At 40.5% G+C, this 11971-nt stretch overlaps 1 protein-coding gene across 1 annotated transcript; it reads left to right on the plus strand.

Annotated features, from left to right (window-relative positions):
• The first annotated feature begins 5728 nt into the window (after positions 1 to 5728).
• On the plus strand, positions 5729 to 11607 carry arr3a (arrestin 3a, retinal (X-arrestin)). Its single transcript, XM_047606931.1, has 18 exons — positions 5729 to 5834; positions 7182 to 7207; positions 7729 to 7759; positions 7840 to 7900; positions 7977 to 8021; positions 8124 to 8314; positions 8751 to 8810; positions 8885 to 8961; positions 9050 to 9185; positions 9271 to 9355; positions 9435 to 9507; positions 9617 to 9754; positions 9925 to 10008; positions 10100 to 10123; positions 10472 to 10521; positions 10634 to 10653; positions 10761 to 10791; positions 11132 to 11607. The coding sequence occupies exons 2-16, from the start codon at positions 7200 to 7202 to the stop codon at positions 10636 to 10638; spliced, it is 1068 nt and encodes a 355-aa protein (XP_047462887.1). The 5' UTR covers positions 5729 to 5834; positions 7182 to 7199; the 3' UTR covers positions 10639 to 10653; positions 10761 to 10791; positions 11132 to 11607.
• Positions 11608 to 11971: the final 364 nt, after the last annotated feature.

Here is an 11971-nt window from a genome sequence, read left to right on the forward strand (position 1 = left end):
CAAATCATCTCCATTTCTAGTCGTGATCTTCTGCTGAAACAAATAAGACAAAAACATATCAGACTGAAATGAATCTACATCAGAGAGACCAGGAAAAATGTGGATCATCAGATCAAATTAAGGAGAACTGGACTCAACAATGATCCATATGAACTAGTGTAGGTCTGGAAAAGTTTCAGTTTCATTTAGTTTTAGTTCATTTCAGTTCTGATAAATGAAGCTAAATAGAAGATGCTAATGTGACGACCCCTGTCGTGGGCGTCTGAATTGTGGAAATGACGTATGGTGGGCGTGTCTCACTACCTGTGTTTCCCTGAGGTTGCCATGGAACCCGAGTGACTGATTGACACCTGATGTGGAGCACCTGTGCAGCTACTTAAGCCCCGCCTCCAATGGTCTCATTCTCTTCTTCCTGCTTCAACCCAACTCACAACCAGCGTCTATGCGTTTGTTTTTATTACAACACTCTCACACATTACATTTACCCAGGAATCCACATCCTCACTGCTGGTTCCACTGATTTTCACATCCCACCGGTTTAACTCGTTTTTGGGTATTCGATTATTTTCTGTTAAATAAAGTACTGGTAAATGGTTGACTGGTTGTAACACTAACGCTAAGAGCTTTACTTTGTAGTAACGTTAATCATACAATACAATACAATACAGAGGAGTGATCACAAATATTCACTTTATTGTTTTTTTCTCGTTTATTGTAGGAACTGAAATAGTTACTGTCGACAAAACTGTAACTACGACAAAACAACAACATCCTCAAACTGATCTGACAAACCTCCAGAACGGAACGAAAGAAGTAACTTAAGGTTTGACTTCATCAATAAATTCAGCATAAATTAATATTATCTGACACTAAATGAACCACAACACCAGGTTTCTGTGTCTGGATTCCAGTTGTTTCTTCTAATGCAGTGAAACTTTTACTGCCCCAGAAGACAAACGTCTGTTCTCTGATCAGTCACATGCACAGTATTAGAAAGGTGGTCATAATGTTATGGCTGATTGGTGTCCTTTCTACCTTAACTGGGGCTGAATGATGCATCATCAAGTTTTCATACCAGGTTGAGCTCATCTCGTCACATAGAGGATTAATCTCAGGTCGGTGTTAATTGACCTTAATGATTCTTATATTTCCTCTTCGTTAATGTTTCCTCTGATTGTCTCTGTCCTCAGGTTCAGTCCTCAGGTTCAGTCCTCTTCTCTTCTTCTTTTCTCTGTGTGATTCTGGGACGTTATTAAAAGACAAAGCGCCCCCGCCCCCCCCCCCAGCCTCCATCAGGCCCACGTCTGTTCTGTGACCAGTCACCTGCACAGCGTCAGGAGGAAGGTGGTCATAATGTTGTGGCTGGTCGGCGTGTCCTCCCCGTGTGTCCACATAGCGTCACCTGGTTTATTTTTAGCCCCTAAGTCACATCATTTTGTTCCTGTGTCTCGTTTCCTTCTGTTCCCGCCCGTGAATAAACTGATTAAGCGGCTTTTGCTCGTTATTAGTGAGTTCAGCCTCCTTCAGAGTGTCGTTCGCTCACCTCGTCCTAAATAAAACTCCTCGGACACGAGCCAGCTGGAGCTTTACCGACGAGGTGCTAAGAGCAGATTTACTCCACGGCTTATATTTCCTCTTTTTTATGTGTTGTTGTTGTTGTGTGTGTTGTGCAGCCTGGTGCAGACACATATGGACGAACTGAGCCTGTGAATAGACGGAGCCTCCGGAGAATTATTTACCTGCAGCACCTGCTTTAAATTAAGTCATTACACTGTTTTCAAACACGCCTGCAGGTTATTAACATACCAGCTCCGTGTGTTTAACCCTCACAGGCTGTGACAAAGGTCAGTGACCCCTGAGTCCAGACCATAATAATCAAAAAACAGCATTTATCAGGAAATACTGTTCATTTTTATATAAAACTTCACTTTGTGTCATTAGTTTTTATTTACACGTGTTCAAATTATCATGTTAATTGGTTCAATACACATGTTGGGTAATTAGGGATTAATTGTTATTGATTAAAGAATCCAAATTATAATTATATTACTTTAAAAAAGCTGTATATAAAAAATAGTTTCAAAATTCCACCTTTAAATAAATAAATAAATAACATTCAGTCAAACTTAGATATATTTTTATAAACTATATACATGTGAATAGTCTTTGTGTCTAATTTATTATAATTATTTGCTTTTGTTTTTTTGTGTTTTTCAGTGGTAGTGTCATTTTTTGTATGTACATAAATATGTTTGTGTGTCTTTATGTGAATACAACAATAATAATAATATAAAAGTCTTTCTCCTCTTGTCGTCTCATCAGGCTACGTTCAATAAACATCCTTCATTAAAACATCTGTCGTTCTTCAAAGCTTTATGCTTTATGCTTTATGGAACTCTTATTTTGAAATTCAGTTCCCCAGAGAACCTTACACAGCAGAGACGGTTCTTAGAGAACATGTGAACAACTTATTTCCTTCATGTCCATGTCACCACTTTATTCATTAAATGTTAGTTTTTGTCCCAGTAGACGTTTTGTCTTTGAATGCACCACTCGTTTTTATACAGAAAAGTGTAAATTGAGACAAATTTGACCCAAATTCTTTTTTAGAAACTTTCCAAAAACGGTGAAAAATGATTTTATTTTCTTTTGTTATTTTGTTATTGAGGATATGATGAAGCCTCGTCCTCATAGGAACAAAGAAAATAGACTTTTTACACCCACTAACACTAATGTTTTATTTTATTTTATTTTATTTTATTTTATTTTACTGGTGAAAGGATGGAGGGATGAGACGAAGAACGAGACACAGATGTTGTGTTAAGCTTGATTTTAGTTTAGATGGTTTTACTATGTTTAATATTATTATTATATCCGGTGAAACCAGGAGCTTTAGTGATTTAATGTAAAACTGGAGCTTTGAAGCTTCATTTAATTTCATTTCATTTCTTCAATGCAACAAATCACTGAAAAAAACACCAAATAAAGTCGATTCCTGATGGAACTTTGACTCTAACACAATAAAAGTGTTAAACGAGAGCGACAAAGCCCAAAGTTAAAGAGTCTGTTAAACAGAATTATACTGAACCTGAGGATTTGTTTAGGACGAGTCTCCACAATGTGTTTTATTAAGAGATTATGGTTTTAATGGATTATGTTCTGTAAGCAGGAGCGAGTCTGGTGCATCTGTGGGTTCAGGTGTTTCAGGTCTAAAGGTCTTTTACTCTCTGTCTCTGTCTCATTTTCATATATATCAGGGTATTTCTGTCCTTATATGAGGAGGCGTAAACGCCTGTTCTCGCTCTAATGAGCAGGAGTTCCCGTCAGTGCAGATCCTCCTCAGAGGGAATCACGGAGTCACGTTGTGCGTTGAGCGTTGATCAAAAAGGCTTCGAGCCAGAGACACAGATTCCTGGAAGCACGTCCCAGTAAAGCGTGATTAGCGTTAGCCACGCGACGGCTCCGGCTCCGGCTTCGGCTTCGGCTCCGGCTCCGAGGAACAACTTTTTCACCAGAACAATGTCACAGAAGTGAGAACGCTTATGCAACCGGCTTCTTTTAAACAAATTAAAACGACCTGAGCCTCTTTGGAGCTGATGACGCTTTCACATAACACTTCAGCAGCGCCGCTCCTATATTCTGGTTTGCGTTAACTAAGGCCTCGGCTAAGCCCGGCTCGGTACAGCACACTGACCCCTGCCTTGTGGGCCACAACACCCAACCCTCTCCACTGGCTTCATGTTTTCATTTTTATTTCCTCCTCTGCAGCGTCGCCTCGATAACTCACAGCTGTGTGTTGTTCTGCCGGAGGAGGATTTGCTGAAAGGTCGGAGGGAGTCGTGGTGATTCTGTCTAATTGTTGGCACGTTGCTGAGACTCGGCTGAATCAGACGTCTCGCTGTGACGTTACCGTCCACGCTCCCACCACAGGCTGGGAGCCTTAATCTGCTGAGCTCAGACTGGAATAATGAGAGCATCCAAATTATTACGAGCCAAGAAAATAGCTGCAGCCTCCTGAAACAAACACATCTCGGCCTCTAATCTGCATTTAAGGTTTTAATCTTTGAGTCTTCTACCCGACCAGTCACACAACATCAATCAGGCCTTTCTGTTTCTTTCATTCAAACAGGTTAAAAGAAGCTAAAAGCAAAACAAATATATATATATATATGTTTTTATAGTTTATTCATCATATTAATTAAGGAGCAAAGCAGAAGAAAAGAAACAAACCAGACTCATTGTTCATCGGCCTCATGTTTCTGTGTCTGTTTCCATCTTATATCTTTTTAAACGGGATTTGAAGAAAACATAAAATCCATGAATCAAACAACACGTCTTATATTTTGTTCAGAGACAAGAACTTTGTGTTTAGTTTAATCCTCCTATGAGTGACTCCTTAGGGTTAATTTGACCCTAATCAATGTTCATCATATAAAACAGTGAAGAGAAGATCAGCTCTCTGGTAATAAAAGCTTCTTCATGTAGTCAACACATAAATAAAGTGTCTGACACAAAAACCAGGTCAACAAGTTTATGTACATTATTTTCTTGAGGGTAAAACGTGTCAGTAGTATTTGAGGTTAAGTTAATTAATTAATTTTTGATAAGGAAAAAAAATAATAAATTAACCCGTTGGCAGATTTGTTTTTCCTAATATCAGATGATTTGACTGAATAGAAGAATATTTAGCTTCTTTCTAGTGATGCACTTTTTGCAGCGTGAAGTTTTCCTCCTTTTACTGATGGAATCAGTGCATTTCTGAGTCAGTGTGAAGCTGCTGCTTTTACTTTTCCCCTGAGATTGTTTCACTTACTTTAACTGACTGAAACTTTATTGAAATGTTAAAGAAAAACAAACAAGAAAAGCAAATATATCAGTCAGTCAGACCTGAACCACATTCACAGAGAGAAACACGACTAAAAAACTTATTATGTAGAAGAAATAAAATGACTTTCATTAAAACAGGAGCAGAAACTGTGGAAAATGACGCCTTAAAAACCCTGGAAATAGTTAATAGACCTAAATACATTTAAAATAAATAAAAAAAGGTCATAAAAAACTATATAAAACACAAACTAATGAGACATTAAAAGACATAATATTTATATATAGTTACAATTCAATTAAAAGAAAGAAACTAAAAAGGTTTTGAGTTTTCTACATTCTCTGCAGCCTCAGGTCTTAGTGATAAAAAGCTCCTGAGTTTTATTTAAAGGCTTCTACCTGCAGATCTGAGGACTTTACCAGCTTAAACCAACAAACGATCTTAAAATCAACTCTGAATATGTGAAATGTAGCAAATATGTGTGTGTTTATACATCCATACATGTACATACAAAATGCATCAAACACAATCTTCTCCATAAATCAACATAATTTAATATTATTACTTATAAATAAATACTATCATTTCTCAGTTCTTTAAGCTTATTCCTATAATATGTATATTTACTTACTACAATCAGACTAATCAGAGCAGATCTTATTAAATTCTGTCTGAATCTTTTGCTCATTTCTTATGATTGTTTCGTGTGAATTGAATCAGACTCCTTCCCTCCGTCGCTCGGAGTCATGTGCCATGTGTGGTTTTTATTTCTGTCTCTTTTGATTTAGCCGCCCGGTATTTTTAAACTCTTTGTAGTCCAAAAAAGATTTCCGCTGATTGCTTAACTGGATTATGAAGCAGGCAACAGCAACAATAATGTAGCGGTTAAGCCTGGATGCTGCACAGAGGGAGGCTGTGAGTATAAAAGGGCAGATCAGCTGTCGGGGGGTCACACTCTCAACTTACCCCGACGCTCTCCGCTCTGCACGGCCACGACAACCAAGGGGAGGTAAGACTTCCACAGCCTGGATGGGTGGACGGGGGGAAGGATGGAGGGATGAGACTAAGATCTAGATTTTAGTTTAGTTGGCAGATTAGAAACATTACATCCTGTGACTGTGGCTCCTGAGGAAACCAGGATCCTGGTGATTTAACGTGTAGAGTTAATGGGAGTGAATTCATGAAATGGATTTTTAAACTCCCTCCTGTTAGATGATAAATCTGTTTCACTGAGTCTCCTGGATGAGCTGCATCACATCCAGCATCACTGCGTTTTAGTTTTATTCATTACGAACATTAAGAAAAGAAATGCATCACATGCAGATACAGAAAAAAATACTTTAAATAACTGTAAAAACATAGCGAGTAAATAACAGTTAAATGTTCGATGCAGTATTTGCATGAACCTGAGGAAAAGTATGAGTGATTCTCAGAGGTCTGAGTTACAGGAGACGATTATTCTCTCTTCAAACTTCAACAAAACCTCAGTCACGTCCAATTTCCCTCGTTCCAGCTTTGACAGACGAAGGAGAAGTGATTTACTTCTCTGTCATTTAGATCAATCAGGGGGATATTTTAAAGCGATCGGCCAATCAGGAGCGAGAGCTGCCGCTGTAACTCTCCGTGGTGCTGAAGTCTAAACCCGGCCTGTGTTTTTGTTTTTGTCTTGTTTCCTTTGGTTCTTACAGACTCAGACCAGTCACTGATGCTGCAACTTTATTTTCTGTTTTTAGCTTAAAGCGATAAATTCATTGAAAACACAAATGCTGTTAATCGTTTCAACACGTCACTGGATTTTAAAAATGCACTTATTGACTCTTATCATTCAGTAACATGTGAGGGACTGATCAGACAAACAGGACTCACCTGGGATCTTCTTCAGGATCAACAGCTCAACTTGCAGCTCTGCTAAACTTTCTGCAGCACTGATGGAGCTTCTCTTTAGTCTTTAGTCTCTAGTCTTTAGTCTTTAGTCTTTAGACTTTAGTCTTTAGTCTTTAGTCTCTAGTCTTTAGTCTTTTATTCTTTAGTCTCTAGTCTTTAGTCTCTAGTCTTTACTCTTTAGTCTTTCGCCCCCTCCTCCCAGACACTCGCTGTGTTTTTTAACATGTGCTGTGTCCAGTGTAAATCTTTGTCGGTGTTTGGACGGAGGCCAGCGAGCTGACAGAGAGTGGCATGTAGGCTCAGGCTCCTAACGCCGTGGGCATAATCTTCTCGGAGGATTAACCTTCTGTATCCTGGAGACAAAACATCTCTGCAGCTGCCAGGGAGCAGAGAGCTGAGGACTGACGTCTTAATCTTTACCTCAGACTACGTGACCTTCTCATAACCTTTTCTTTCTGTTTTCTCCCCACAGACTAAACATCCTGCAGAGATGGCAAAGTAAGTTCATTTCTTTAGACGGTTTAACGTTAGAGAGGTGTCATGATCTTTCTCCTTTCTCTTGCTGGTGATCGGTGTCTTTCTGAGGCTGTGATCACTTTTTAAACTCCTGAAAAGTGAAAGTGAGACCTAGTTTTAAAGAGTTCACTGAAGGTGTTCGAAGGCCTCGTCGCTCCATGTCTTCTTTCAGACGTGTTGTCAGGCAGCAGCTTCAGTAATGAGATTTTTTTCGGGTCACAGTGGTAATCAGCTATTTGGGAGTCCTGTCACTCCTTTTCTATCTGCCCCCCCCTCCCTCCCTCCATCCAGCCTCTCAATCCGGGCTGGATGAGATAAAGCCGCTCCACACTTAGCTATTCCTAACTGGATAAAAGGCAATCAGGGATTACTGGGCCGTCTGCCACCGGCCGAGAAACACGGGCGACTTTAGAGCCTGATCATTGTTTTATTCTGTTAATCCTGAGGAAAAGATGAAGACGTACGATCACAACTTAAACTGACGTTTCCTTCTTTTGTTCCAGGGTTTTCAAGAAGACCAGTGGAAATGGAGGGGTAAGAGTCGTCTTCACCTTTAGAGAACTCGTCTTTAGTGAGAATGAGTGAAAAACGTTTCTCTTCCTTGTCTCTGACAGCTGACGCTCTACCTGGGGAAGAGGGACTACGTGGACCACGTGTCCTCTGTGGACAAAGTCGGTGCGTTCCTTCGGTTCGTTTGGTTTCTCTGATGTGCGCGTGCTCCTGCATTAAACGTCTTCAATGCTTCTTTCAGATGGCGTGGTCAAACTGGACACGGCGGACTTTGGGGACAGAAAAGGTGACGCCCCGTCTCCGAAACATTTTTGCTGGATGATGGTTGAGCAGACGAGTGGATGTTAGAGGTGAAATGATGGGATGATGTGACGTCCTGCGTCCACAGTGTTCGTGCAGCTGGCCTGCGCCTTCCGCTACGGCAGCGACGACCTGGACGTGATGGGCCTGTGCTTCAGGAAGGACATCTGGGTGAACCACGTCCAGATCTACCCCGACGGCACCAAGCCCGCCCTGACCGCCATGCACGACACCCTGATGAAGAAGGCCGGGGACAACGCGCACCCCTTCACATTCGAAGTACGTGACGAGTTTAAGACCCCGCAACACACTTTACTTTCGCCCTCTGCACTGTTTTATGTTTGGAGACTCTTTATATCTGCACATGCAACATATAAACCACAATAAAGAACCTCTAATAATATATACATACATCCTCCAGCCTTTATTTAACCAGGTTAGTCCCTCTGAGAGGGAGACCTGGTGAAGATAGCAGAATTAAAGCAGTTGCATAAAGAAAGTCTGGTTTTCATCAGAGCTTTAAATTCAGCCTCAGGTCTCAGGTTTCATAGATTCTGTTCATCAGGTACTGAACCAAGTAACTGACAGTAAATAGGTATTTAGATATTTCATTGTTGTTTTTTCAGCCTATTTATCTGTGTCGTGCAAAAACAAAATACTTTACTCCAGAATCTCCCATGAAGCATTAGTTGTAAATGTTCTTCTTTGTCTCTAGATCCCCAACAACCTGCCGTGCTCCGTGTCTCTGCAGCCTGGACCTGACGACCAGGGGAAGGTAAACGTTCTCCTCCTCCATCATCAAACCATAAACTGTTTAAACGTTTATTTACTTTATTTTTTACTTTGCAGGCATGCGGCGTCGACTTTGAGGTCAAAACTTATCTGGCCAAGGAGAAGTCCAACCCCGACGAAAAGATCGATAAGAAGCACGTCTCCTTTTTTTTCCGTGTCTCACCGTCCCTTCCTCTACGTCCTTCGCTAACGTCCCTCCTCCTCCTCCCTCTGCGTCCGCAGGGACACCGCTCGTCTCATCATCCGTAAAATCCAGTTCGCCCCCTCCGAGGTGGGAGCCGGGCCCAAGGCCGACATCTGCAAGAGCTTCATGATGTCCGACAAGCCCGTTCATCTAGAAGCTTCCATGGAGAAAGATGTACGGTGGCCGGTCTCTGCTTTGAGTTTGAGTTCGTGTCAGAGATTCATCCGGTTTATATAAGAGTTTGTTTCTGTTTCAACAGCTTTACTTTCACGGTGAATCCATCCCTCTCAAAGTCAAAATCAACAACGAGAGCAACAAAACCGTCAAGAAAATCAAAATCAGTGGTGGGTGTCTCTTTTATAATATAAAATATATCGTTCAGCTCTAAAGAGAATAAACCCAACACCCTCCCTCCTCCCACAGTGGAACAGACCACAGACATCGTCCTCTACTCAGCAGACAAATACACCAAGATCGTTCTTTCCCAAGAGTTTGGGTACGTGGAACCTGAGAGAACACGTGCACCTGTTTCCACGTGTTTGGTTTTTGATTTATTTCCTCCTCCTCCTCCTCCTGCTCCTCCTCCTCCTCCTCCTCCTCTGCAGGGAGACGGTCGACCCCAGCGGCACCTTCGATAAAACTCTGAGCATCACGCCACAGCTGAGCGACAACAAGGAGAAGAGGGGACTGGCTCTGGACGGGCGACTGAAGGACGAGGACACCAACCTGGCCTCCACCACCATGTGAGACGACACACAACACACATGAAAGAGCAGCAGTGTGTGCAGAGCTTACATTTACAGTGGTGTGCTGTCGAAGTGCACTCTACTAAATTAAACCTTGTAATCCGTCAAATCCCTGTAATTCCCTCCTCCTCCTCCTCCTCCTCCTCCTCCTCCTCCTCCTCCTCCAGGCTGCGACAGGGTGTTGAGAAAGAAGTGCTGGGCATCCTGGTTTCCTACAAGATTAAAGTGAACCTGATGGTGGCCGGCGGAGGGTGAGAGACTATTAATGGCAGAAGAAAAGTTTTACAGATTTAAGAGAGTGAACAGAGAAGGTGTATTAATGTCCCTGTTGACCTCCTGCAGCCTGCTGGGCGGCCTCACCTCCAGGTCAGTGGCGTCCTTCATTATGACATCACAGCCTCAGTGATGCAGAGTTATCGACCAGTGATGTACGAATCGATACCGGCGATACCGATACCATATCTCTAATCAAAATACCGATACTTTTGATACTTCAGTCGTTGGAGGTAATGTGTGAACTCCGGCTGATGTCTCGTTTTCTTTATGGAGCTTTGATTTAAAATACCAGATACCAATTTTACCGGACACATTGGGGAGTATTTTCACAAAGTATCGGTATCGGATCGGTATCGCCGGTGGTATCGAACATCGCTAGAGTTGACGTCTGCGCCTTTGATTGTACGTCAGATCTCATTGGTTGTTTTTGGTTTTCAGTGACGTCACAGTGGAGCTGCCGCTGAGACTCATGCACCCACAGCCCGCAGGTATCATAATAATTAATAATTTAATTTAATTTTTATTTTCTTATGTGCAACTGAGCTTCTGTGACCAAGTAGTTTTACTCACTCTTTTATTTCGTTCCTCTTTCATTAACAGAGTAAAAACAACACATCCACGTAAGTATTTTTATTCTTCGTTTTCCAAATCACGTTATTTAGATTTAGAACTGAAGTTACGTATAATATGGATGCGTGTTTTTTTAATGTTTCTTTCTTTCTTACAGCATCTTGAGAGAAGACTTCCCCATAGTAAAGGTGAGATTCATACACTTTATTTTACTCCAGTATGTGGAATAAAATAATGAATCTTAACTACCTGACGCTTTGCAGAGTCTCTTAATGTTTAAACTGTGGAGAAAGAAACAACAGTAAAGTGAATCTTCTCCAGACTGATTCATCCTGTTTGTCATTAGAGAGACAAACAGGATGCATCAATAATTAAAATCAATTTATTATTTGATAAATATTAAAAAGAAAACCTGAGCCTTTGTTTGATATTATTCAAAGATAAATGTTATTATGTCACATTATTAATAAACTGGACTGAGAATCCATCTATAAATGAATGTATGTTAATGTTCGTGTTTACTCACAGAGGATGTTACCACGGAGGTGGAGGAGAGACGCACAGAAAGAGAAGAAGACACAACAAAGGAGAAGAAGAAGAGGAAGAGGAAGAGGAAGAGGAGGATGAGGAGGAGGAAGAGGAGGGGGAAGAAGAACAGGAGGAACACCACTGGACAGAAACCAGCTGAAGACAAAGAGCTTTTCAACACACCAGCGACATCCAGATGTAACATCAGACTCCTCGTTCTCATTTAGCTCCAGTCACTTTTCTGTAGGAGGAGTCTTTAGATCATATTCAACTTTTAGACGCCACACAAACAAACACACATTAATAGTCATTCATCTATTTATAGAACATGAACTAGGAATTCAGAGGGAAGCCAATAAAAGCCACTGTGATTCAACCATGGTTCACTTGAAACTTTCTTTCTGTGAAATGGACCAGAAATGACTCTGGTTGTAAAAATATCCCGAAATAATAAAAAATGCTTTTAAAAATAAAAATATTGTGTGTGTCTGTATTTATTTAGTTATGATGTGTTTTCTCTTTAATAATACTTGTCTCATAGTAATTTATTAATTCACATTATTGTAATGATATTATTTATTTACTAGTCATATATTATATATGAGACATGGGGCTGATGAAAGAAAGAAAGAAAGAAAGAAAGAAAGAAAGAAAGAAAGAAAGAAAGAAAGAAAGAAAGAAAGAAAGAAAGAAAGAATTAAACGTAGAAAGAAATATAGAAAGAAAGAAAGAATTAAATGTAGAAAGAAAGAAAGAAAGAATTAAACGTAGAAAGAAATATAGAAAGAAAGAAAGAATTAAACGTAGAAATAAAGAATTAAACGTAGAAAGAAAGAAAGA

This window comes from Mugil cephalus, chromosome 15 (assembly GCF_022458985.1).
Source record: "Mugil cephalus isolate CIBA_MC_2020 chromosome 15, CIBA_Mcephalus_1.1, whole genome shotgun sequence".
Classification (NCBI taxonomy): Eukaryota; Metazoa; Chordata; class Actinopteri; order Mugiliformes; family Mugilidae; genus Mugil; species Mugil cephalus.

What these genes read in the sequence shown, in the direction of transcription:
- arr3a (XM_047606931.1), top strand. An exon ending in GACCTGACGACCAGGGGAAG is followed by an intron (nt 8,811 to 8,884) that starts GTAAACGTTCTC and finishes TTTACTTTGCAG; the next exon opens with GCATGCGGCGTCGACTTTGA. An exon ending in AACCTGGCCTCCACCACCAT is followed by an intron (nt 9,755 to 9,924) that starts GTGAGACGACAC and finishes CTCCTCCTCCAG; the next exon opens with GCTGCGACAGGGTGTTGAGA.